Source organism: Zootoca vivipara, chromosome 3 (assembly GCF_965207765.1).
Source record: "Zootoca vivipara chromosome 3, rZooViv2.hap1.1, whole genome shotgun sequence".
Classification (NCBI taxonomy): domain Eukaryota; kingdom Metazoa; phylum Chordata; class Lepidosauria; order Squamata; family Lacertidae; genus Zootoca; species Zootoca vivipara.
Window position 1 is genome coordinate 64,158,396 of NC_142586.1, and position 25,925 is coordinate 64,184,320.

At 41.7% G+C, this 25,925-nt stretch overlaps 1 protein-coding gene across 18 annotated transcripts in view; it reads right to left on the reverse strand.

The window, feature by feature from the left end:
* The window catches only part of SYNE1 (spectrin repeat containing nuclear envelope protein 1), a 296,175-nt gene that overhangs the window by 79,860 nt on the left and 190,390 nt on the right, over positions 1-25,925 (reverse strand). For 13 of the 18 annotated variants that reach the window (XM_088667313.1, XM_088667312.1, XM_088667319.1 and 10 more), the window contains 22 exons: positions 24,209-24,376; positions 22,428-22,589; positions 22,028-22,222; positions 20,906-21,079; positions 18,585-18,776; positions 16,687-16,821; positions 16,077-16,183; positions 14,370-14,523; positions 14,023-14,154; positions 13,769-13,924; positions 13,212-13,421; positions 12,064-12,165; positions 11,769-11,888; positions 10,203-10,403; positions 9,246-9,419; positions 8,705-8,836; positions 6,729-6,925; positions 5,001-5,133; positions 3,870-4,052; positions 1,930-2,079; positions 785-961; positions 197-352 (listed from right to left, as the gene is read on the reverse strand). In XM_088667313.1, the coding sequence (XP_088523439.1) occupies positions 197-352; positions 785-961; positions 1,930-2,079; positions 3,870-4,052; positions 5,001-5,133; positions 6,729-6,925; positions 8,705-8,836; positions 9,246-9,419; positions 10,203-10,403; positions 11,769-11,888; positions 12,064-12,165; positions 13,212-13,421; positions 13,769-13,924; positions 14,023-14,154; positions 14,370-14,523; positions 16,077-16,183; positions 16,687-16,821; positions 18,585-18,776; positions 20,906-21,079; positions 22,028-22,222; positions 22,428-22,589; positions 24,209-24,376 (3,510 nt within the window). The remainder of the gene's footprint in view (positions 1-196; positions 353-784; positions 962-1,929; positions 2,080-3,869; positions 4,053-5,000; positions 5,134-6,728; positions 6,926-8,704; positions 8,837-9,245; positions 9,420-10,202; positions 10,404-11,768; positions 11,889-12,063; positions 12,166-13,211; positions 13,422-13,768; positions 13,925-14,022; positions 14,155-14,369; positions 14,524-16,076; positions 16,184-16,686; positions 16,822-18,584; positions 18,777-20,905; positions 21,080-22,027; positions 22,223-22,427; positions 22,590-24,208; positions 24,377-25,925) is intronic. The other 5 variants (XM_088667311.1, XM_060272757.2, XM_088667309.1 and 2 more) reach the window with 2 other exon arrangements.

A 25,925-nucleotide genomic window follows, 5' to 3' on the forward strand; every position in this document is an offset into this window, starting at 1 on the left:
ACCTGTGTGACAGAGCCTTCTCAGCGGTGGTTGCCTGTTTGTGGAATGTCCTCCCTGGTGAGGCACCCCTGTCTCCCTCATTATTAACATTCAGGAGAAACTTTAAAACAGTCCTGTTTACAGAGGCATTTTTACCCTGGGCTCCTTTGAGAGGAAGGTTAGGACAGAAATTTAACAACCACCACCACTGCAATACCTGGCAGTCTTTCAAGGCATTCTGGACTGAAGCCTGATCTCCAATTTTCTGTTGTTCCTTCAGTCTCTTCTCCTGAGTTTCAAACCACATCTTCAGGGATTGAACACTGTCTTCATATTCTATCCAAGATTCCAAAAAACCTTCTAACAACTGAATCTGAAAAATATATGTAGATATTTTAAATAATGTAATTCACAGTGTTGAGGTAACTACTTCTTTCAGTGGAAAGCACTTCTGTATCAGTTCAAGCTTTCTTAGAACATAGCATTGTTCCGAGAGCATTGTAGAGCAGTGAACTTCAGGGCAGTCAAGTCATCACTTTAATAAACAGAACAGTAAGAAAAAGACTTGGCTTCCTCTTACAGAAGGGCAAATTCTTAGAATTTGCCTGCCCCCAAAGATTGGAGTGCATTTTCACACACCCCCAACAAAAAAAATCCTGCTATGAAAATTGCTGGGACAAATACTTTGGTCCAGCACTAGCTCTCACACATAAATAATGGAATTCAGAATATGTCTTTACCTCTAATTAATAAGCAATTTCTGCTCTTGCCATTCTCTTTAAATTGGGTAGGCTTCTCCCCTTACCTTTTCTGTTATCAGACCCTGCAGGACCTGCCAACGCCTGTTCATCACTCCAAGTTGTTCTGCAAAATCAGTCTTGTCACTGCGTTTACTCTCCACATCCTGACTGCTAATTTGTAGTACTGATTGGTTAACAAAGTCTACAGTTAACTGCTTACAGTTTACATCAATCTTGAAACCCTGGTGAAAAGGGGAAAGAATGGAAACTATCAGATATTGCTTTACAGAAAGAAGAAATGAATGCTAGTAATGTCATGCTTTGCCAAAAACCTATCAAAATATATAGCTCAAGTAGTATACTTCGGAAGGCTAATAATAGGGACAGTGTCACTATGACCCCTAAAGCAATTGTTAAGATACTGGCCTGGTTGGCTACTCATGTTAAACCATAGTTCAACCATGGTGCTCCTGGTCACAATAGGAGCAAAAAAATGCAAGCTTGTTATGTTGAGCCCAGGCTTGTGGTTTGTTGTTTGCCAAACAAACACTGCTCGTTTGCATTTAATTAAACATTAGCTGTGGCTGAACATGATGTGCAAACACAGTCATTGAATTTTGGGACAGGTTGAAAACCCACCACTGAAAATAAAAAAAATCTGGGTAGTAGACAACTAACTCGTTCTGTCAGCCCAAGGATTTATGCTTATGCAATGGAAATTCCTCTCCTCTCCCCACAAACATCCTGTGCCCTCTACAAATGTGCTCTGGAGGGTTGCAAACCTCTGGAACAGATTTAGGGACTGCTTGTGTGGGGAGGGGGGAAGGTATCATTGTGCAAGTGTAAATCCTTGCGCTGACAGAACAAGTTAGTTGCATGCTCCCCTCTGTGTGCTGGTTTTCAAAAGCAGGCCCTATTACAGAGACCCGGGAAGTAGTACAAGACTCTGCATACACTGCATTTAATTTTCATTTAGTAAAAAATAATTTTGTTTTAAACTAGTCTAATATTGGATCTGGTATGCTAAAACCAGAAATGTCTATACAAAAACTGATTTTAGTACCACTGGAAGTATTTAGAATTCATAAAGCCATGTTATTTGTAAAGACAAAAGTTGTTGTTATTCACATCCTAACATAGGTATACTAAAATTCTGTTATCTTATCTTTGGGCTGATATTCCTACTTTCCAAGCCTCCTGTACCACTTACCTTATATTTCTGAAGATAGTCTTGAATAACTTTGTGTCCTACTACATTTTTAAAGTTTTCCTCATCCTCAGAAATGACATTTTCCATCAACGAAATCCAACTCATGACTTCCACAATGGCATGACGAGAAGGAAGCTTGTCCATTTGGAGCTGCAAGACATTAAAAAATACATAGTTATGAAACCCAAATAATAAAATCCATGAGAATGGCTTATTCTAGAAATATGTGTTAAAACATTGTGTAAAATATGTGTAACAAATATCTAGGTTTTTGACAAAATTATTTGGCATACCGAAAGAAATAGGGTAATCCTGCTGGACAGATTTGTAGTTTAGATTTGACAGATTTGTAGTTTAGGTTATCACCTTTTTAATATTTTGCAACTTGGCAACATCTTTATTGAAATCTGGTGCCTATTACTGAATGCATTATATAAATGAGACTTTGTCAGTTGTAATAGTGCTGGGGTTTTTTTCTGAATCTTTTGCTCCTGCAAGCATACTGAACTTTTCTGCTTCAGGCTGTGATCCAAAGTATATTTATTTGGAAATGTCCTATGGGAATCAATGTAACTTTCTTACAAGTAAATACGCTAGAATCCTCACAGCATGGGGAGTTCATCAAAGATGTCAGCCAATTTGCGGAGTGGCTTTCATGGTTGAGGACGAAGTAGGATCCTGGGGGGCCTGGCCTCATACATGGCTGGTAAAATCTTGGGGTGGGGCAGTGACTGATTTCAGCAGCTCTTTTTCAAATAAATATGCTTTGGATCACAGCCTGTGGCAAAAACGTCAGTACACTTCTAGCAACAGAAGATTCAGAAGAAACGGCACCACCTGACAGACCCAGAGATTTAGTATAAAGGTCATACTTATTATATAATCGTATGACCTGCAGTCAATTCAACCAGATTATGAAAGTGATGGCAGGTGGACTCTGGGCAAGACAGGTAGGGGTGCTTCCCTGTGTTTCTCTGAGCATGTTGACTCTAGCAGACCTCCATTCCCCAAAATTCTTCATCCTTAGCTAGGGGGGGGGGTAAGGGGGATGATCTTTTCCAGGCATCCCCAAACTTCAGCCCTCCAGATGTTTTGGACTACAATTCCCATCATCCCTGACCACTGGCCCTCTTAGCTAGGGATCATGGGGATGCCTGATCTTGGCCAACATTCGTCAAGGCCCCAAAGAGCATGCAGTTATCTTCTCTCAAGGATGCTTCAGGGTACTTATTCTCATTCTTAAAATCCACTTACCTGCCCACAATAAATGTCAATCAAACAAAAAATAGCAGCAAGTCAAAAAAAAAAATAAAACCATACCCTTAACAGCCAATTAGAATTCCAGACAGTATGGAGTAGGCAAAGAAAGGGAGTCCAACACACTAATCAAATACAACCTCACAAAATTCCCTCTCAGCTAAACTGCCCCCCAAAGGGGATTAGCTGCTTTTTAACCAGACCCCCCCCCCAGTGCCAGCACACCAGGGAAAATTTTAATGTCAAACCCAAAGCACAGAGCCTATAGCAATTGTGGGCTTCTGTTTCCAGCCCAAGTAGTCACAAAATATCCCAGACAGAACCAATAAAGCTTGGGTGTTTCATTCCTCTGACAACTGATCATGGACCAACAATTGTAGAGGGATTTGCAAACAGTCACATATATTGAGCTGTGCTGAGGGGCAAGGCATAGCAATGAGTTCAACAGAGGTATTTGCATAGCAGGCTTTATAAGGTAGTGATACTGAATGAAAGCAGTGTTAATGCATATGCAATTTTGTTGGGGGTATGATTTATATACCTATAAATCCACTTACTGAAACGCCACGCTAATAACATCTGGAAGCCTCACTGATTTCAGTTAGCCATACTTTCACATAAATGTGGTCTGGATCACTTGCAAACATAATGAATTCAGATGTAATGCTGAGCATCTACCATACCTGATGCAGTTTTTCCTGCACTATAGGAATCTGTGTGAGTAGTTCTGTCCACTGGTTGTCAATCTGAGACAATCCTTGCCTCAGAGCTGCAGTATCCACTTTCTTCAGTCGCAGGAGTTGGTTTCCAGTACTCAGAACAGTGGATTTTTGCAATGACTTGGCATCAACTTCTTTAGAAAATTCCTGGAAAGATTGGCATTTGGTGTAACTGGTTGACATAAACATGCTTAGCAACAAAAATGTTGCCAATCTGCACTATGTGTGAAAATAACTTTAAATGCATTGTGTCCCACGTGAACTCATGAATGTCATTCAAGAGGGGGGGAAATGTCGCAAGTGAGGATAATGTGGGTTATTTATGGCCCATATACTGGAGGATGTCTTCCCCAGCTTGCTTGCTGCAGAAACCAGCAAGAAGTTGGAAAGCTTGGGCCCACCACAGCATAGCATTAATCCACTTTTCCACAAGACCCATTATAGGGATCCCCTCATAAGCTGCAGATCATGCCCACCACCAAAAAGGGGAAAGGGGAAACCTCACAACCCCAGGCCAATGGTGGTAGTCAGGAAAATTCCTTTCCAGGTCTGTTAATCAGCGACCAATTTCTGTCCACAGCAAGAACAATCCTAAGCACGGTGTGGTAGGTGGAGGAGTCTGCAATGGCAAGGTGGAAGTCACAGCCCAGGCTTGAACCTATAGTAAGTTTTCCCTCTGGCCCATTCCATAGGCCCCACCTCCAAGGTTTTTTGACTGGCTCCCTGATTGAGTCAGGCCAGCATCTAGTGTGGTGATGCTAAATGGGGAAGCCAGCCTACTTCCAAAGGCTCACCAAACTGGGAGCACCTCAGAGACCTGGCATGTAATGGCAGCAAGCCAAGAACGATTTTTTTTTTCACTGTGAAAACTACAAAAGTATAATAAGGTAGTAAGAATTCTACAGCAGTATGTCTCATTAGCTTGTGAGGAATATAGCAGCTTTGCACAAACAGTCTTTTAACTACATTGTTCACTGATTAAGTAGAAAAACTAATCAAAATAATACATTGTAAAGTGGGTCTTGGTTAGGATGGTGTTATGATAGCAGGATATCCAGAAACGCACAGCTGGGACAGATACTTATTTCATCTTACCAAAAATGCATTCAAGTGATCTCTGACTGATTCCAGTTCTTGGGGGACTGTAACCGATTGCTGGGTCCAGAACTCCAGACGATCCATTGCTGACTGGAGCCAATGAATCAGCTCAACTGACTCACTTTGATATCTATTAGGTGGGCAAAGGACAGACACATGTCACATCTTACTTCAAATATTGGGCAACCCTGAACTTTCATGAGTTAAGATCCTCCCCCAAGTCCCTGACAAAATCTTTCTCCTTATATCACCCAAACTGATATACAGGCAATAACTAGATTTACACACATCCAAAACATCACTAAAAAGGAAGAACATTTTATGGAACGTAAGCTCCGTGCAAAACGAGGATTGCCTGTATTAGCTTGAAACATGATCGAATATTCCTGGGAAAGCTCAGTTGGTGGAGCGTGAGACTCTTAATCTCAGGGTAATGGTATCAAGTTCCACGTTGGTCAAAATATTCCTGCTTTGCATGGAATTGGACCAAATGCCCTCGTGGTCCCTTCCAACTCTACAATTCTATTCTATTTTACTTTTTTATTTAAAACTATGTAATTAAGCACACACAACTGCTTAAATACATGTAAAGGTAAAGGGATCCCTGACCATTAGGTCCAGTTGTGACCGACTCTGGGGTTGCGACGCTCATCTCGCATTATTGGCTGAGGGAGCTGGTGTACAGCTTCCAGGTCATGTGGCCAGCATGACAAAGCCGCTTCTGGCAAACCAGAGCAGCACATGGAAACGCTGTTTACCTTCCCACTGTAGCGGTCCCTATTTATCTACTTGCACTTTGACATGCTTTCGAACTGCTAGATTGGCAGGAGCTGGGACTGAGCAACAGGAGCTCACCCCGTCACAGGGATTCTAACCGCTGACCTTCTGATTTGCAAGCCCTAGACTCTGTGGTTTAACCCACAGCGCCACCCGCGTACATGTACTTCTTTACATAAGAAGCACACTTTTCTTAGTGCACCTTAGTGTCTACTGTTTCCTGATGTCTTCAACCTGGTTACAACTCACGATACTCACATTCCACTTTGGGAGTGTATTTAAAAAGTACAGTGGTACCTCGGCTTACAAACACTTTGGGTTACAGACTCCGCTAACCCGATAGTAGCTCGGGTTAAGAACTTTAACTCAGGATGAGAACAGAAATCGTGCACTGGTGGCGGGGCAGTGGCGGGAAGCCCCATTAACTAAAGTGATACCTCAGGTTAAGAATGGACCTCTGGAACGAATTAAGTGCGTAATGAGAGGTACCACTATATACAAGACATCCCCAGAGTATGTGATTTGTGGAACTCTAGACTTAAAAGCTACTTCTAGGTTTATTAACATACCGTACAGAATGCAGAACACAAGCTGTTATGATGATGCAATATTCTGAAATAAGTGATAGTGGCACTGTACATGAGTAAATAATCAGCCACAAATGTTCACAGCAGGAACTTGCACTGGAGATACATATATGCATTTTTTTAAAAGCAAAGTTTAGAACAAATATTTTACTAGATGGAATTCGAAGAAAACTGTTTTGGAGATGGAGAGAATTTATAATTAATTAAGTTTGCATATGCGTGTTCGAAAGATTAATTTCCTAGGAACTTTTACAAAGTTTTACACTAAAAAAACAAAAAAACTTTAAAGGCAAAATTTGATTGCTGAATGCAAAATGGTAAAGCAATTAAGTCGACCCTTGTTCAATGTGATTAACACTACCTTGTCCAGTGTTTAAGTATAGTTTCCAGTCTATGCAGCTCTTTGGTGACCTTGCTGGTATTATTTAACCATTGCTCCCCTAGCTGGTTTAGCTGAGTTTCCAATTCTGAACAGGTGACGGAGAACAGTAGTCTTTTTCCATCATCCAGTATTTGGTAAAGCTTGGGCTGGTATTCAGTAAGGCTAGATTTCAGATGCTGGAGAAAAGAGGCACATATAATCATCAATAACATCTTTATTACCCGTCTTTTGAAAATCAAAATAGGAAACAATTGGGAATGGATTGTAATCCTAGGAGTAGGGTAGGCTCTGAAAACACACATCGGAAGTGCCAAAGGCCAAAGCACAGAGATGCATCTTCAGCATTCACAGGAAAGCTGTATAGTGAAGAAGCCAGTTGCAACACTGTGGGAAGGTAATTTCACAACTTAGGGGCTACCACAAAGAATGCCCTCTCCTGAGACAGGTGGAACAACCAAGAGGACCCCCTTCCACTCCATGGTGATCTTCCCAGCCTCTTCCTCCCTCTTCAAATTCATTTCATTTGTATTGCAAATACTTCCGTGGTAATTAAATCTTTGGCCATTTTTTACATGTTACTAAAATACACCTATGAAGCTGCTGTTAATGTGATAAAAGATAAGGCAGCTTTGCATAGCTGCCAAGTTATCCCTTTTTTTAAAGGGAAATTCCCTTATGCTGAATAGGCTTCCTCGTGAGAAAAGGGAAAACTTGGCAGCTATGCAGCTTTGCAGAAGCAATTGTAGAGCTGGCAGGCTGCCTAATTGGATGGTCTACGTGACTGAAGTCAGAAGTCTGCTCAGCAACTTCAAAGACCTAGCAACAGGTTGTGATTGGTTGCTGATTTCCCTGATAAGCAGTATGCTACTGCAGAGTTATTGAGATGAGGTTAGAATTGTTGGAGTGAGTCTGGAGAGTGTTACTGTTGAGAGAGCTGTAAATACATTGCTTTGCTTTTTTGCTCTGCTGTACATAATAAAGCAACTAGAGTTTAAGTTACTCTTCGTCAAGTTTCTGTTCCTGATCCAGTGCACTGAGGCTGCACAGTCTTGCAGGGTGTCTGCTGTGGGGATCGGTGTATAAAGATCCAACAATAGCTGAATGTTGGAAGATTTAGGACTAATGGAAGTAATTCTTCACACAGCACACAGTCAAACTATGAATCTTGCTCCCCCAGGAGGAGAGGCAGTGATGGCCACCAACTTGGATGGCTTTGAAAGAGGATTAGACAAATTCATGGAGGAGAGGGCTTTCAATGGCTAGTAGCCAATGGCTATGCTCTGTCTACACATCTTCCAAATACCAGTTGCTGAAAACCATGGGAAAGGGGAGTGCTCTTGTGCTGGAGCAGATGGGCCACTGGCCTAATTCAGCAGGCAAGTCTTTTGTTCGCATGTGTTTTGCGTATCTATCGTGTAATGTAAAAACTAAATTGTCCAGAATGTGCATTTGATTTTAAAACAATTCTCTTTCACTCTCTATTCTCCAATAACATAATTTAGATATGCACACAAATATTATATGAGACTCAAATAATGTACACAGGCTTAGTGTCATGTGTGGTAGCAATCATTGCAATGTGTGGCTGGAAGACTCATTGGGCTGGATCCTTAGTGGGAATGAGCAGAGGAAGACCCCCACCCCATGCTATGTGGGGGGACAACTAGTGGGGGGGGGTTACTGGATGTGGTTCGTGCTGCAGGTGAAACATAATACTGGTCATTCCCAACTACATATCAAATAGCAGACAGGCTGGTTGATCACTGGATGCATGCCCAATGCCAATGCGAAACCTGCTCTTAAATGTAATCAATAAAGTTTTGTCTTAATTTGAACGCAACATAGAATAGAAACCTCAGTCATGCAAACAGCAATCATCTGAGATAAAGCAATAGATGCTTTGTATTTTTTTGATAATAAATCAATATTTAAACTGTGGAAACCATCAAAATTACCTGGTAAAGTGCAATCCGATCTGCAAGCCTCTCCTCAGATTCCTCTACCAGACCCACACTAGGAATGCTGGTTTCAACCGTCTCCAGCTGCCGTGTAAGATCCTGATAATCTTTTTGCAGGTGTGTCCAAGTCTATAAAGGACACACACATTAAAAGCTGAACCAGTGTCTCAGTGATTTCAAAATACGTTATCAAAAGAAAAGTACAATTCTCATTTGGATGCTAAACCATGGTTTAGTGCAACACCAAAGAGACACATCTTCTCCCGGACCTACTCTCTTCACTTCCTTCCATATGGCTGAGGAAGATTTTGCTTTCCTTTAACAATTTTACAGCTAACTATGACAAGCACTCATAGACTGCATTTGCATTACCATAACCTGACTTGTCAAGTCCCTTGGCTCCTGCTTTGCTCCTCTCTTTGCACAAACATGGGGGGGGGGGACGACGACGACCAGGAAGCCGTTGTTAACCATAGCTTCCTGTTATGTGCAAACTATATGTACATTTTAAGGCAAGGAAAAAAAGGGAAGTTCTTACCTCTAAAATATATTCTAGTTCCACACCCCTCTTGTGAGCCTGTTTCAACACAGCAGAGGCTTGTGCCATCAGATCTCCGTGGAACTGAGTTTCCTTTACAAGAGCAAAGCTGCTAATCTTCCTGAAAAGTGTTTCCGTCAGAATTACATGTGACTCCAGTCCTTGGAAATATTCCTGAGAAATGATACACCCCATCCAAGTATTATTATTTGTATCCTACTAGACTAAACAGTATGTTCCTGTGCATGTTTACTCAGATATAAGTACTATCGAACTCCATATTATTTACTCCCAGGTGAGTGCATAAAGGACAGCAGCATATATTCATTATTTTTAATAAATTATACTAATGTGATGCAAACTTTAGATTTACCCAGATGTTTAAACCATGGGCTGTCCATACAGATTAGCCATCATTTCTTTTTAGTGCAACTTCTAGCAGAACAGATACTGGTGCAGGTTTTGTACATAATTTTGTATGTGTAGAAATTAATCCTTGCTTTATAAACTAGCATTTTGTATTTATATTATTTCCTTTACAAGGATGCTAGTAACCAATTATAGGTTTCCCATAGACATTTGGTTGGTCACTGTGAGAACTGGATGATACTTCAGCCTGATTCGCCAGAGCTCTTCTCGTGTGTTTATGGTCATCTAGTACAACCTCCTGAAATGCAGGAAAGCCTTTTCAGCAGCATCCCTCCAGGTGGTCAATACATTTCGATTCCTACTATTGCAACAATATAACATGGCAATATATAAAGTACCAGAAAACAGAATCTATCTTTTTTTTACCACTATTTATTTTAAAATTATTCCAAGTGTCATTAAATCATAACAGATCTCTTTCCAGAAATGAAGAAAAGAAAAATTAAAAGCAACCACCACAACAGAATGACACTAATGGAAAAACAAGATATTTGCAATAAATTAAATCTAATAATTACATATTTTTACCTTGTGCTTGTCCAGAAGAATTTGGACTTCCTCTTTAGAGGAAACTATCATTTTCTGGTCAACTGACATCTTTTCTTTGCCAGTTTCAATCAGGTCAGCTAAATCCTGCAAAGCTTGCTCATACTGACCCTTAAGTGCCAGATTTTGGTTTAGCCCACTACGCCGGGATCCTATGACCATTATCAACTCATCATACATATCCTGACATAGGAGAAAAGAGGCATAAATGTTCTTCCTTAGAGTCACAGAGAAAACTCACGCAAATATTAAACACTGCAGATCAGGTCAATCCATTTTGCCAGTGTTGGTGTTTCAATGATTATCTGGGTCAAAAATCTACAGTATACGGAATATAATTCATTTACTTATTTCAAGCATTTATATTCCATCTTTTACTAAGATTTCAGGGTGGGTTACAAAAATTCTAAAAGTAAAATAACAACAAATCAGATTTCTTGGAGACAAAATTTAAAATGCTGTATTGCAGGTGTAGTCAATGTGGTGCACCCCCATCATCTCTGAACATTGGTCGCCAAGTTGGGGCGGACTGGAGTTCTAGTTCAAAACATTTGGAGTGCACCATGTTAGCTCTCCTGCCACAGAGGCATCCCTGCCCTCAGTCTTAGTTGTAGATGTTGTTCTGGGAATTGTGATTGGACTGCACTGTGGAGAGTTGTGTCCTGTTTTTTCCTGGGTGCCTTATAAAGAATTCAACAAACTCATAAAAATATTCTAATGTAGTCACTGAGCTGGGAATTAACGTGTCTGAAAAGCCAAATGAACTTTTTTCCACAGTGCGTTCTATATGAAAACCATGGGCAGAGGCCACAGCTCGGTGATAGAACACTATTTGCATGCAGAATATTATGATTTCATTTCCAATCACCTCTGGTTAAAACTTATTGGGAGTCATATATGGAAAAGTGCTCTACCTGAGACTCTTGGGAGTAATTTGCAGCCAGTGTTGGCAAGATAAGGTTAAGTGGCCATTATTCCTTGTGTCAGGCACTCTTTATATTCTACTGCCACTGGCTTTCTGCCATTCAGTGACTGCAAAATATATTTGTTCATTGATGTAAAGAGACAACTAAACTCTCACAGAATACGTTATAATGTTATTAAACAGCAGCTAAAAATTTTGAATGATCGGAAACAGAACATCAGCAGATGTTGAAAAATGAAATGCTCTGGAATCCATGGGCACCAACTCTGTAGGGCTTAGGTGTCTCCAGCACCTCTCCCCCAAGTCTGTTGGGATGGGGCTGAGCCCCCACAATCTTGAGGGGCTGGGCCTCACAAGGGTGGCAGACCATGGCAGGCCTTGTGGCAGCGGGCCTCACAGCAGTGGCTTCCTCCCAACGCGTGTCACGTGTGATGTCACGTGTGCGCAATGGACCCTTCCAATGTTGGGCGCAACTTTGCGCCTCTGCTGGGATTATATGTATATATGCTATGATTTATGTTAATATTACCTATAAATAATAATTACTCATTACTTACAAATAATTTAGTGCTAACCATTTTTCAAGAACAAAGTTACAAAGTTCTTAAAAATAGGTTATGTACCTGAAGTTTTGTTAGCTCTTGCATGGAAGATTGGTCAATCTGCAGTTTATCCCCACGTTTCTTTAACTCACTGATTGCTGCATCTAATTCTTTCAGTCCATCTTCTGCTTGTTGAATAGCCTGTATAAGAAAGGATTATGACACTGAATCTCCAGCGTCACAACAACAGTGATGCATGATGTCAGAGACAGAAACTCAACAAAGGTGTTAAGGCTGCCCAGCAAAGTTTTTTACTTTTAGATTAGATAATATATATTTCCCCTCTCCATGGTTAGTAACAGAAACAGGGCAGTACCTGCATTTGTTCTGTTTCAGGGCGTTCGATTGCTTCAGCTAGTTTCTGCAAGGCTATATACTTGTTATCAGCCAGTGATGTGAACATCAGTTTCAGGTCATTCTGTCAGTGAAGAAAATTTTATGTGAGATTTTCAAAATGGTAGAATGTTAGCCAGTGCTTTTTTTCTAAAAAAATGTTTAGGGGGTCTTCCAATTTTCCTACCCATATTGAAATACTGCCTCTCAACAAGGCCAAACTCAGATTCACAAAAATTTTAGGGGTATGGGTACCCCTGCACACACACCCCCCCAGAAAAAAAGCACTGATGTTAACCATAATTTGGAGCAATCCAGTGTCAGCCTCTTTCATTCGTGATGTGAGGCAGTTAGCTTGCAGCTCTACTACTCATAGTAACTAGAGGGCTTCTAGTTCTACACCGGGGATCAGCAAACTTTTTCAGCAGGGGGCCAGTCCACTGTCCCTCAGACCTTGTGGGGGACTAGACTATGTTTTGGAAAAAATATATATGAACGAATTCCTAAGCCCCACAAATAACCCAGAGGTGCATTTTAAATAAAAGGACACATTCTACTCTTGCAAAAACACGCTGATTCCCAGACTGTCCGTGGGCTGGATTTAGAAAGCGATTGGGTCGGATCCAGCCCCCAGGCCTTAGTTTGCCTACCCATTTCTACATTGTTCAAATACACTGATGCTACAGTTCAGGCATGGGTTATGTCATAGCTTGAGCAGTCACAGAATCACAGAACTGTAGAGCTGGAAGTGGCCACAAAGGTCATTTATCCCAACCTAACCCTCTGCAATGCTGGACTCTTTTCCCCAACATGGCCTTTATCCTCAACCAGCAATGTTTTTTTCTCACTCACTTTCCTTCCTTTGTTTGTTTATTGAACACTGATCATGATAAATGATGTCAGTTTTATCTGTTTTATTATTCAGTATTTGTTGACACATGTGCTGATTGCATATTCTCAAAATCATTTTTCTATATCTTATATGCATTCTATTTAGCCCAAGGAAGAGTTCTCTGGAACTCAAAAGCTAACTCACTGCTTTGTGATCTTTTGTTGTTTCTATGATGTTCCTGTTCAGAAAAAAAATCTGAAGGGGGGGGGGAATCATTAAGAAGTTAAGGGAAACTTTACCTGAAAACTCAGAATATGCTGGAGTCTCTCTTTCATCTGATGACATCTTTGGTTTACCAGTGTCTCCATTAACATTAGTCTCCTTAGAAAACAATCCAAGGTGTCTTCTATAACATCTCTATTGTCAGCATTGTCAGGAAATATGTGAGAAAACAAATTCTTGTTCTTATCCATTTTTTCTGTCATCTCCTTGATATCTTTAGCCAGAGCCTGGAGTATATGTGAATAAAACCAAACAACACTTGAAAATATATGCAGTGGCACAAGATAAAACCTTTTCCATGATGGTTGGAGCCATCACTATTTATGTTTCATCACCAGGTAAGAACATCTCTCTTCAACCAAGCCTTTATAGGGAACAACCCCGAATTACATATATACGATATACAATTACTGTACATAGTATACCGGTATTTTATCTGGTATTTTAAGTCATTGAATTGGTTTTATTGCTTGTCTTTTAATTTATTATGTTTCATGCCCTGGGATCATTAATTCATGAAAAGTGAGAGAGATATTTAAATAATAAATAAGATGGCAATTCTAGGACTACATACTTCCTGGTTATAAAGACAAGCTTCTGTTACTTCGGGCAACAGGGCTGTGGCAACAAACAAGTGCTCTTCAACACCATCTAGCCAAGAAGAAGTGGCTGAAACACCACTGTACAACTTCTGCTCAAAGTGCAGGCTCTCCTTCTCCACACCTCCAGGCTGAATAAGGGACCACAAAAGAGAGAGGCAGGTCCGTTAGTATAGTAATATATACTGCACTTTACCCCCCAAAAAGTGAACATAATCAAATATCCTACCTGGGAAGAAGCGTCTTCAAAAGCCTCATTCAAACCAACCAATAAAGATGCAGCTGATGGTTTATCTTGAGATTGCCCTTCTTGTTTGTACACTGGCATGCCAGATATAAGTCGGTTTGGTCTACTGTAGAGCTGTGAAGGAAGGAAAAGGTAATGATGACGATTTTCAGACATGACAAAAATGTAAATGATGCTTTTATTCTCTTTATTTGGTTAGTAGGGCTTTGATTTAAACTGTTCCTTTTTCAATTTACATTCTGAGAAAAAGACATTACTGGGTTGTAGATTTTACCATTTTCTTTTTCTGTAAAGAGTGCTGAAAACAACAGTTTTGAAAGAAAGCCTACCGGCTGCTCTTGTTCTTGTTCCAGAGCATTCTGTAGCAGCCTATGCTTAATGCTGAATTCTTGATAGAGGCTTTCCCACTTCATTTTCATTTGATCTTCAGCTGATGGTTTTTCTCCCTCTAAACTTAGTTCCTCTGTTAATACATCAGGCTTCCTGTTGATGGAAAAGGCAAATATGAATTAGCAATCCTGAAACTGCAATATTTCTGGAATGACTGTTACTCTACTGTACAGTCGTACCTCGGGTTGCGAACACCTCGGGTTACGAACAACCCGGGTTACGAACTTCGCAAACCCGGAAGTATTTTTGCCGCGCGTGCGTGCACGCGCAAAGCGCGAAAATAGCGCTTTGCGCATGCGCAAAATGGCGGTTCGGGCCCTTTTCGGGTTACGAACTTTTCGGGTTACGAACTGCGACCCGGAACGGATCGCGTTCGTAACCCAAGGTACCACTGTACTCATGTATACTCTCCTCATATTTTGATGAGGAGAGTATACATGAGTACAGTAGAGTAACAGTCATTCCACACCTGATATGAAGGGTCAGTCATGAAAGTTATGTAAACCACTGAGATTATACAAGTTAAGAGTGGATGCAAGTAGAGGTGACTTGCACCCAGTGACTGCGTATGAAGTCCTGCCTGGCTGTGGTGCTGGTGGCAGGTCTCCTACACTTCCAGAACACTTTAACTGGGCTGTATTAAGGATTTCATAGAAATCTGAAGTACTCATAGTATTTATGCACTAAAACTAGGAAGCCTCATCATTGCTGAAATCAGTAACATTTCTGTAAGGGGGCGGAGTTACAGAGAACAGCCCACCATCATAAAGTCCAGCTCCTCAACCAGTTAGAGCTCCAGCAGCGGATCCAGTGAAGGGCAGGAGGAAGTGAGCAGGTCGGTACAGGGCTCCAGCAGCATACAAGAGCTGTGACTGCAGCCTGGAGCTCCTATACAGGAAATGGCCAGCATCGGAGCATCGGACAGGCGCCCTTTTCCCCCAACGCCTGATTTGAGGCGTGCCAGCTCCCGTAGGAGCAAGGGGCGGCGCTTTGGGGTCCCCAAACTACTTTGCTGGGCGCATAACCGGAAAGTGCCATTGCAAGATTCTGATGAAGACTGAACAGTTATGTCTCTCTTATCTCTTGCACTGTAAATAAGTATGTACCAATAAAAGTCTTAAAGACACAATGGTGTGGAGCGTCGTCACTCGAGGGTAGCCACCGGCATCCCTGATTGGTGGGTATGATTTTTGAGGCACTGCATTAAGTAAGCATTTAATTCTTTACATATTTAACCCTTCCAAAGTTTTTAAAAATTAGATACACCAAAAATTAATTAAATTCATATTAAGTATAGGAATAAACTTTAGGTACCTTTCATAAGAAAACTGCAAGTTGTGTATTATGAGTTAATGCGCCTCTTTCTAACAAGGCCTTGTGCTGGCAGGCTTTTTTGACCCTCTGCTTATCTTACTTGGAACTTTTTTTTAAAAAAAATGTTTAGACTTATTAGGTAAAAACAACAATACACTGCTATGATTTAGCCAGCAGTTGTCAAAATCTTGAATAAATTCTGAGAATCTTATTTTAAATGTAAACTGTTTTTCAGATTTCATTTACATTAAAACACAAATAACACACGAAGGTATGAGCACACACTGGCATGATCAAACAACACAAAGCTATTGAACAGGATCTAGCCTCACCGAATATGAGAGTTTTCTGAAGCAGATTGCTGCGTTAGAATTTCCTCTCCACGACTTGCCACAGAGCGAAGTAGGTTCTTCTGCTCTGCTAGCTCTTTCTCTAACTCCTGAAAAGAATCAAGCACAATTGGCTGAACAGCATCCTGTTTACTATTTAGGAATACCAAATACAGTACAACTTCTAGAATGCATTTTAGGCATACAGGAAAATGAATGAAAACAACCAAGATTTCAGATCAGACTGGCCACAGTTATAATGCTTCCTTGCATCTTCATTCCTCCACAGACAAAGGGCTACTCCTAAACTGAGCTGAAACATAGTTTACTCATCCCTTAAACAATCACAGAAAGGGTCAAAGTGCATGTGATGGGAGCAATCAGTGAACACAACTCCCAAAGACCACAAGGGGTCACGGTTCCCTTCATGAAGGGGTGTTGTGCTATTAATGGGAAGTGGGGCTGTACTCCCAAAGTTGCAGAGCTCTCCTGCTAGCCCCCCACACACACACACAGAATGTGGACATCTGCAAATGTGAAGTATACACAATTCAAATGAATGGTTCACTGCATTTAAACAGGTTTAGGATTTGTAGTAACTAATTACACTCACTTTTTGTCTCTGCAGGCTGTTCTGCTGCTGTTGTGAACGGGTTGTCCGTGCCTGAAGCAGCCATTCTTGGACACTGGGACCTTGAGAAGTAGCTAGATCTGGCTCACACTCCTCCTTTTCCTGTGTAGTACCCTGCTTTAAATGAATGAATGAATGAATGAGAGGGTGGAGGAGGAATACAAGCGGAATATGAATTTAGGGAGATGGGATTGTCAATCTCAGGTCTGGATTTGGAGTCTCCTACTTCTTCAAGAGATCGTTCAGGTCCAAATTTAAGTCCTGCTTTAATGTGATTCTGGTACTGTAAGGAAAGCTTATGTGGCCTTCCATCTGAACTGCGATATGAGAAACTTAAATGTTCACTAACTGGTTTCTGAATACTGTACTGCTGATGTTAAGTGTCTACCCTGTGCCATTTAGATTCCAATTTGATTTGTGTCACTCTCTTCAGCACGTTTTCCCTTTACTATTCTCCAGAGCTATGTATAGCTGCAGATTACAGAAAAGCTACTGCTTGACCTCTTCAAGGTCAATATTCCAGGCAACATGTGTTTGCCGAACTATAATGTAGAACAGTTTGGGGGTTAAGAAAAAGCACCCCTACATTTTAATTTTCAGTTTCATCTGCCATGTGATTAATGACACAGGTACGCTATCCTGCTTCAGGAATAGTGATCAGATAGGTGTGCCATTTCTCAAGTACTGCTCAAGTCTCTGGTCACTAATCCCCAGAGAATTCCTTATGCCCTTAACATGCAAAGAAGAATTATACGTAAGTAGGGAATCACATGCTTACAAAGAGGTTTCGGTTTGTTATTACATCATGTAGGGAGATAACATTCAAATGGATCAGGGAGGAAGTTATCCCTTTCTGTGGTTTGCTAAAGGCTATGAATGAGCTGCTCTTTCAGCAATTTCATATAAAAAAGTTGGCTTCACCATCTTCAAATATTGCTCCAGAGAATGTTATATGGATACGTACAGCAGGAAAACTGAATCTCAGAGGCAGATAATAATACTTTAAGAACTTGCGTGTAGTTCTTAATACACTAAGTTAGCCTAACAAATATTTAAGTTGAATATTAGGGTCCTGATCCAAAAAGCTACATGGTAGGTTCTGGTCAAGCATAGGAATTGCCTGCACCCTACCCTACCCCCAAGGCTCACTGCTGCTTCCACATCATTTGAAGCTGATGGCAGCATTAGAAATATACCCTAATGTGAGAAAACGCTGCCAGGAAAAAATGTGGATGCACACATGTATGTTGGTGCATGTGAGTAAAGGATTCTTTTGGGGGAATTACAGCCAGAGTTATCATGAAATAAAAGGCACAGATCTTTTAATGTCAAATTTGTCTCATACTCTAAAATAAATGCATGCACCTTACCCACTGAAATAACTTTGCTGCTGGAAATAGTATTCTGCTTACAAGTGTCATACGCAAAATGATGGTGCACAACTGTTGTTTTTTAAAAGCATTTGCCTCTTTCTCCTGTCTAGGAGATATCTGAATGAACTGATTTAATTTAATAACTAAGCTTGCAACATTTTTAAAAGTGCTTTGGGGGCACAGGGCAAGGGACAAACAAGGCTACAAATCCCAGTCTCTGAACACAAACAAATATAGGCTCCAATTCAAGCAATTTCCAATTGAACAATGGCAAAGAAGAAGACAAAGATAGGGAGCAGGCTTTAATAAATTTAGCTCTCCCTAAAGGTGCTAATAAGGAAATTAAATTGTAACTTGACGGGGTCAATTCTAACTGACCTGCATTTAATTACTGCTAGGTGTATAATAATGCCAGCTTCTTCTTTTTCAAATTTTCCCCAACCCACAGAAGGAAAAAATGCAAACCCAAACCCTCCCCCTTAAAGCCAATTAGGAAGAGCTCCTTACTTGGATGGTGATCTGCTTGTCGTGGAGGACTCTCTGCAACTCCAAAAGGCTTCCCTTTAGGGTTCGGAGCTTTATTGCCAGCTGCTCTGCCTCGTCCTTGGTATGAGCTTTTCCTTCCATGAGGAGGTTTTCGTTATGTACAGACAGCTCAGACAGAGCCACTACCTTCTGCTCAATTTCCACAAGCATGTTCTGAAGCAGCAGAAACAAGGAAGCAAATTCATACATGTTGCAGCATCCGCAAGGGCCTACCTCATCCTCATCCAAGCTAAGAGCAAGGCAGATTTGCATTGCTGCTCCACAGAGTTTTCCACAGAGCCTTCACAAATGTGCTTCCAATATTCTGCATTTCCCAAAGCTCTGGCTTTTATTTTTACATACAAGAAACATCCAAAACACAAGAGTCTGCATTGTCTGAAAGCAAAGATTTTTTCGTAGCACAGACATTTGCTTGCATTTCAGTGATATTTAGATGCTTAAATGCTCTTCTAGTCTTTTACTGCATCAGTATGTCAGAACCTATGACCCCAAGATAACGGCAATTAGCAGATTATGGTTGCTCTCTTCTCCTTGTTTTGTCACTTCTGCCTGTTGTATGCAGGGAGATCCCTTTTTCTGCCCTCCTCTCCCTTCCCTCCTTTCATTGCTCTGATTGTGTTGATAAGCTTCTCCACTTACTGTGGATCTTTCTGATTGGTGCATGAATGGCCCTAAGATCCTCCACATAATCTTCTTTAGTCTAGAAAGAGACTTATCTCTCTCTAGTGACAAATCTCTGGCATGTTTATTTTGAAATGCAGGTAAGTACTTTCACAGCATACCAAAACGGGGACAATATTCTGACAACAAGTTTAAAGACTTTGATTTAATTGCCCTCAGCTATTTAATCTGATGACAATTAAGTCAGAAGGAGGAAACGTAGAAACTTAAGGATTGGTTTAAAATGGCAAACCAATCTATTTTTAAAATCTTTATTGTCAAAATTGTCATTCTCACTAGGTTTCTGTGTCTGTGGTAGTGTTGATATTACCTCAGATTTGAGATGCATATGGTAGCTTGGCTTCTTCTCTAAAACTGTGGAGTTTTAGATAGGATCAGACACATGAATAAAAAACAGTTTTAGAGGGCATTAAAGAATATAAGCATGTTGCTACCTAATTTCATTAAGTTCATAACAGACTCATATCTCATGCTCACTTGTTTAAATCACAATCTGTTATATATACCTAACAACAAGCCAGGGTTCTGAAAGGGGAGCACATGGGTCAGAAGCTTTGCTCAATTTTGTTCCATGGTTTAGCATTCTATGAAAACACAGTCAGAGATTAACTCCAGTTTGTTTAAAATGTAAGGTGATTGTGATAATTAATTTATTAATTGCCTTCTACAAAATCATCTCTAAGCAATATACAATAAAAACAGAAAAAAGTTAAAAACGCAAACAAAAAGGAGATACACTTAAAACAAAATTTCCAATCTTTCCTGTGGCTACAGTAGAGAAGGAGTAAGGAGAGGGACCATGGAAGTTCAAAGCTCACTTCTGTTCACTCATGTAACACTAGACCATCAGTTAGGGAAGAAATGGGATACCTGTGGCCTTCCAGATGCTATAGACAGTTCCCATCAGCCAAGGAAGCCAGTGATCAGGAAAGGTGGGAGTTGTAGTCCAACAACATTTTGAGAGCCACAGGTTCCCAAATAATGCATTAACCAACTTAGAAGTTTTACTACAATTAAGCAGTAAGCCAATTTTGTTATAAAAAAACAAACAAACAAAGTCGTAGTTTAGTGGTATGTCTGAAATGAGCAACTCAGTCCTTAAGTGTGATCTCATTTAAACAAGTGAACATGAGACAGGAGTCTGTGATGAACGTAACAAAGCTTCAAGAATTCTGGAACACTTTTATTTCTGCATGCTGCTTGGATAACAGAGTAGTATTATTTGTTGATTTCTTTAAAAATGAATAGGGAACACTTACATGCTCTATTTGAAAAAGTAGGCCCAAAGCACAAGATTTTGTATTCAAAAGTTCCAGTGATTAAAACATTAGGACTGTGTCTAATTTGCAAGCTGCACAAACTAGTTCTGAATGCCATCTGTCTATTTAACCAACACTTGGGTTACTTTAGGCACTGCTCATTCCACTTTCCAGATGTGGAAGTGCTACATGCACTGTAAATGCAAAAAAAAAAAAACAAGTTTTCTGCTCAATACATGAGCATGAGTACTATGCATGTGAGGAGTCTTAATTAAAAAATACACAAGAAAGCCCTATAGGTGCATCAGAAGTAATATTTAGACATGATGGTTGGTATTTCACCTGACAGTCAACCAGCTGAGAATCCATATCCATGGGTTCCTGAACAGTAACCGATGAGGTGTCCAGTGTAGCTTTTGTATTCAGGAGCCAGTGGTCAAGTTCATCTGCTTCAGTGCAATATCTTTGCAGAGCTTGCTCTTGCCGCTGTTCTTCTAGTTGCTCATTGAGTTTCTCCTAGTAATTAGATGTGGCCATTATTTGCAATTCTTTTGAGTTCAAAGGAACAAAAATAGATGGGCTGGATCCACCCTCCATGGAGTGCTGCTCAAGTTCAAGGAAAGGGGCAGATGGCAGAGTTTGCCAGTTCTTTTCTCCTCAAGCCCCTGAAAAGTTGCGGCAGAGGGTTGGGGGGGGGGCCTTCGTAAACAGCGTTTGAGGTGGCACTGGGGAAAGGGGGCAGATCAGCTAAAATCATCACCTCATTCCCTTTCTTCAGGGGAAGCCTGCACTGTCTCCTAATTTGTCGAGGGACAGGTTTTGATTCATAGAAACCTAATATATGTGAATAGTGGTGTACGAATTTTGTAACAGAAAGTGGCTGCTGAGAGCAGAAAGGAAGTATAACTCTACAGCAGATTATCATATGTACTCAATTAAAGGGAGTCCAGGTGATGGTGAACTAAGAATTTGATTACAATTTTTCTTAACACTGTGATGTGTGCTGAGCAGCTTAACATACAAAAATGGAAATTAAAGGAATAATTTAAGAAATGAATGAGGAAATAAATGCAGCTTAGAGTAAAAGGCTAATCAAACAATTGGAAACATGGCCAGAGACTCAAAGAACAGTGCAGAAGGAATCTGACCTATTTTGTTCATCTTATAGATCCACACAAGGTAAGGTAATGTGATGGATTAGTTCACACAGGCATGCACATAAATAAAGTTCCTACTATGTGTTTAAACAGCACTCAGTGATATACAGCTGAATGTGTGAATAGGCTTTACTGAAAAGCACTGGTGCCACGTGAGGTAACATGCAAGTTCTGTGGCCCTCATCAAGTGATAAACATATTACAGCAGCAAATGAAATGTAGGGACACTTGGAAATACTTGAAAGACCATGGAAGGTCCTACTGATAAATTTGTCAGGATGAAAACTTCCTTTCAGTATCTTTGTACCTCAAGTAGCTGACGTTTCCCTGAAGCTTTCATCTTAATGGTGGCCATCCTCTCTGCTAAGACTGTAAGCGTAGATTGTAGAGCCAACTGGTCAGCAGCATCTGTATCTAGTGGTTCAGACACCAGCTCGTCTGCTAATGAAGTTTGAAGCTCACCAATTTCATCCTGAAGCATTAGGATCTCATCCATCAAAGCCTAGTGGTGGTTGTTGTTTTCAAGAAATAACAGGATAAAATTGGGTGAATGAGTGGGAAACATTATCACACAACTAGAAAATACAGATTTTCAATATAATTTCAGGGTAGTTAGTACAACTGTGCGAGGAACTTGGATTTTAGGACTAAAGACATGTAAGTGAACAAGAAGCAAACAATTTATCTTGCCATTCATTTATTTTTACCTGATGTTCAGCCATTTGGCTCTCTGGACTTTTCCCAATCCCCAGGCTTTCATTTAATTTCACCTCAATGGCTTCCATTTTTGTGGATGTAGACTGGAGGGAATCTTGATACTTCTGCTGGCGTTCAAGGGCCTCATAGAGGGTACGTTGCTTTTCACTAATCTACAGGTAAAGTAAACCGTGACTAGATATTCAACTCTTAAAAAAACACACCAACAAACACTTCTTTATTTAACAAAGAGGAAGAGACTGGCATTGATATACTATATGAGTATAGTGTATCACAATATATGGAACATAATATACAAAACATCATAAAAAATCCAAAAAGGGAGGGAAGCAAAGTTATAAATAATGAGTAAGAAACACCCATGGAAGCACCCCTGCCCTCTCTTCCTTTCAGCAGCCCCCACCCTGCCCCCTCTCACAGGGATCTGATGAATTGGGTAGCTGTGATGCAGGAGGCTGAGAGAGTCGAAGAAATAGAAATGTTTGCTCATAGAAGAGTGAATTATGTCTGAAATTTTATCTATTATAATTACAAATCACATCCTTATGCTATAATTTTCCTATAGTTGGAGCTTCATATGATCTCTGATGCAGTTAACAATTTGGCTGCTATGGACATATTGATACAAAGCTTTGCACAAATGTGTTTGTGTTTTACACATGAATTTGCAAAAAAAAGTACAGCACACGGTTCCTGGGTTAAGCAGTTGAGTCCACACTGCTGCCATTCAACATGTTATGGGCATTATCTCCATGTGTTGGCATGGATGTCTGCACTGAAAAAGTCTATACCAGAGCTAAGAGGGAGTCAATTGTGGATTATACTGTTTTTATACTGCCCTTCAATCATATTCCTGGGGCAGTTTACAAGAATGAAACATAGGGTGGTATCCAGCTGGTGCATCCCAACTTCTTCAACAACAGAACTTTCCTCCTTCTCCTCTTGAGCACACCCCACAAAATCTCTAAATCTGCTCCTCAGTGCTGAGGGAATGCCTACAACAGATTTAGGGGTCCATGCGGAGATGGAGAGAGGGCAAGTACCACTGTTCAAGTGGAAATCCTTGTGCTGACAGGACACATTCACTGAATACCACCCATAATAAACTTAAAGGTCACAGGATTACAAAAGCAGTCTACAGCAGTGATCGAGATCTACAAGTCTTTGGAAAAATCTGGTGCTGAAAAATAACAGTTGGGTGGCCAGCAAACCTCTCTAAGGAGAGCATTCCGCTATTGGGGCACCACCACCAGGGCAGCTGTTTGGTAATTGCCTACCTCACCTCATAAAAAGGTACTCACCTGAAGATCTTCAAGTATGAGGGGGTACATATGGAGACAGGTAGTCCTTCAAGTACCCAGGGAGCCACTGCAGTTGGCACAGCACAGTTGTGATATTATCAGAATACCCAGTCCGAGGTGGAAATCGAGCAGCCACATTTTTTAATTATCTGAAGTCAGAGCTTCAATAATGGAAGCGAATTGTATCTAGCCTCACTACTTAAAAATAATGTGTGCCTTCAGAGGCTTTGGTATACTTGATGAACTTACTTAAAACCTTCGAACTTTCTGCGCAGAAACTTCCTTACAGCTAAAATTCCACCACACCAGTTGGTTCCCTCCCTCCCTCCCTCCCTCCCTCCCTCCCTCCCTCCCTCCCTCCCTCTGGTCATGCACATATTTGCAAACAATCCACTCTGACACAATCACCTAAACCACACACAAAATTATAGTAGCATCTCTCCTTTTCCTCCTTGCACCAAGAGACTTACCACATTCTTCAGTGTTTCCCAAGAACGTTGTAAATCATCCAGCTTGGCACTAGTGGCAGATTCTAACCCTGGCTCAGAGGATTCCTGAGTGGATGAGGGGCTGGGATGAATCTTTGAAGCTTCTGTCTGTAACTGTTCAGCAGATAAGGCTTGGTAATAAGCAATGTCCTACAAGCATGAAGCACAATACAGCAGTTTCAAAACTGAAGACATAATACTCTTGAAAATGTCAGTCTATTCTTGTTTACTGTTGTTGCTCTACACAGCTTAAATTTATGGCTTATCTTCTACAATCATTATTTGTATGTATTGTTGTTTTTATCTTTTTTTTAAAGTAAATTTTCTAAGAAAACACCCATAGCTCTGCTCACAAGCCATAGCTCAGTGAGCTTTAATATACATTGTTAGTCTTATAATGAATTCTTCTAATGATGGTCTCTCCATCTACCGTAATAACCAATATAGGCAGCAAGTGGCTGCAGAGCCTCCTTCCTCGATTCTGCTACTTGGAAGGTAAGAGTGCTGTGTGGATCAATCACTACAACCCTACCGTGTTTCTCATATTATAAGTCATGTCTTATATTAATTTTTTCTTCAAAAAAACACGACATGGCTTATTTTTGAGGGATGTCTTATTTTTTAATAAAGTGCACGCGGGCGCTGTTTGCCGGGCTTGTCAAGCCCAGCAAACAGCGCCCGCCGATCTTCGGTGACAGGCGGGGGTGGGCGGAGAGCGGAGAACGATCTCCGCTTCCCCCCCACCCCCGCCTGTCACACAGCACAGGTCGGCGGGCGCTGTTTGCCGGGCTTGTCAAGCCCAGCTAGGAGCGCCCGCCGATCTTCGGTGACAGGCGGGGATGGGGGGAGAGCGGAGAACGATCTCCGCTTCTCCCCCACCCCCGCCTGTCACACAGCACAGGTCGGCGGGCGCTGTTTGCCGGGCTTGTCAAGCCCAGCAAACAGCGCCCGCCGATCTTTGGTGACAGGCGGGGGTGGGGGGAGAGCGGAGCACGATCTCCGCTTCCCCCCACCCCCGCCTATCACACAGGACAGGTCCGAAGATCGGCGGGCGCTGTTTGCCGGGCTTGTCAAGCCCAGCAAGGAGCGCCCGCCGATCTTTGGTGACAGGCGGGGGTGGGGGGAGAGCGGAGAATGATCTCCGCTTCCCCCCCACCCCCGCCTGTCACACAGGACAGGTCCGAAGATCGGCGGGCGCTGTTTGCCGGGCTTGTCAAGCCCAGCAAACAGCGCCGGCCGATCTTCGGTGACAGGCGGGGGTGGGCGGAGAGCGGAGAACGATCTCCGCTTCCCCCCCACCCCCGCCTGTCACACAGCACAGGTCGGCGGGCGCTGTTTGCCGGGCTTGTCAAGCCCAGCTAGGAGCGCCCGCCGATCTTCGGCGACAGGCGGGGATGGGGGGAGAGCGGAGAATGATCTCCGCTTCTCCCCCACCCCCGCCTGTCACACAGCACAGGTCGGCGGGCGCTGTTTGCCAGGCTTGTCAAGCCCAGCAAACAGCGCCCGCCGATCTTTGGTGACAGGCGGGGGTGGGGGGAGAGCGGAGCACGATCTCCGCTTCCCCCCCACCCCCGCCTGTCACACAGGACAGGTCCGAAGATCGGCGGGCGCTGTTTGCCGGGCTTGTCAAGCCCAGCAAACAGCGCCCGCCGATCTTTGGTGACAGGCGGGGGTGGGGGGAGAGCGGAGCACGATCTCC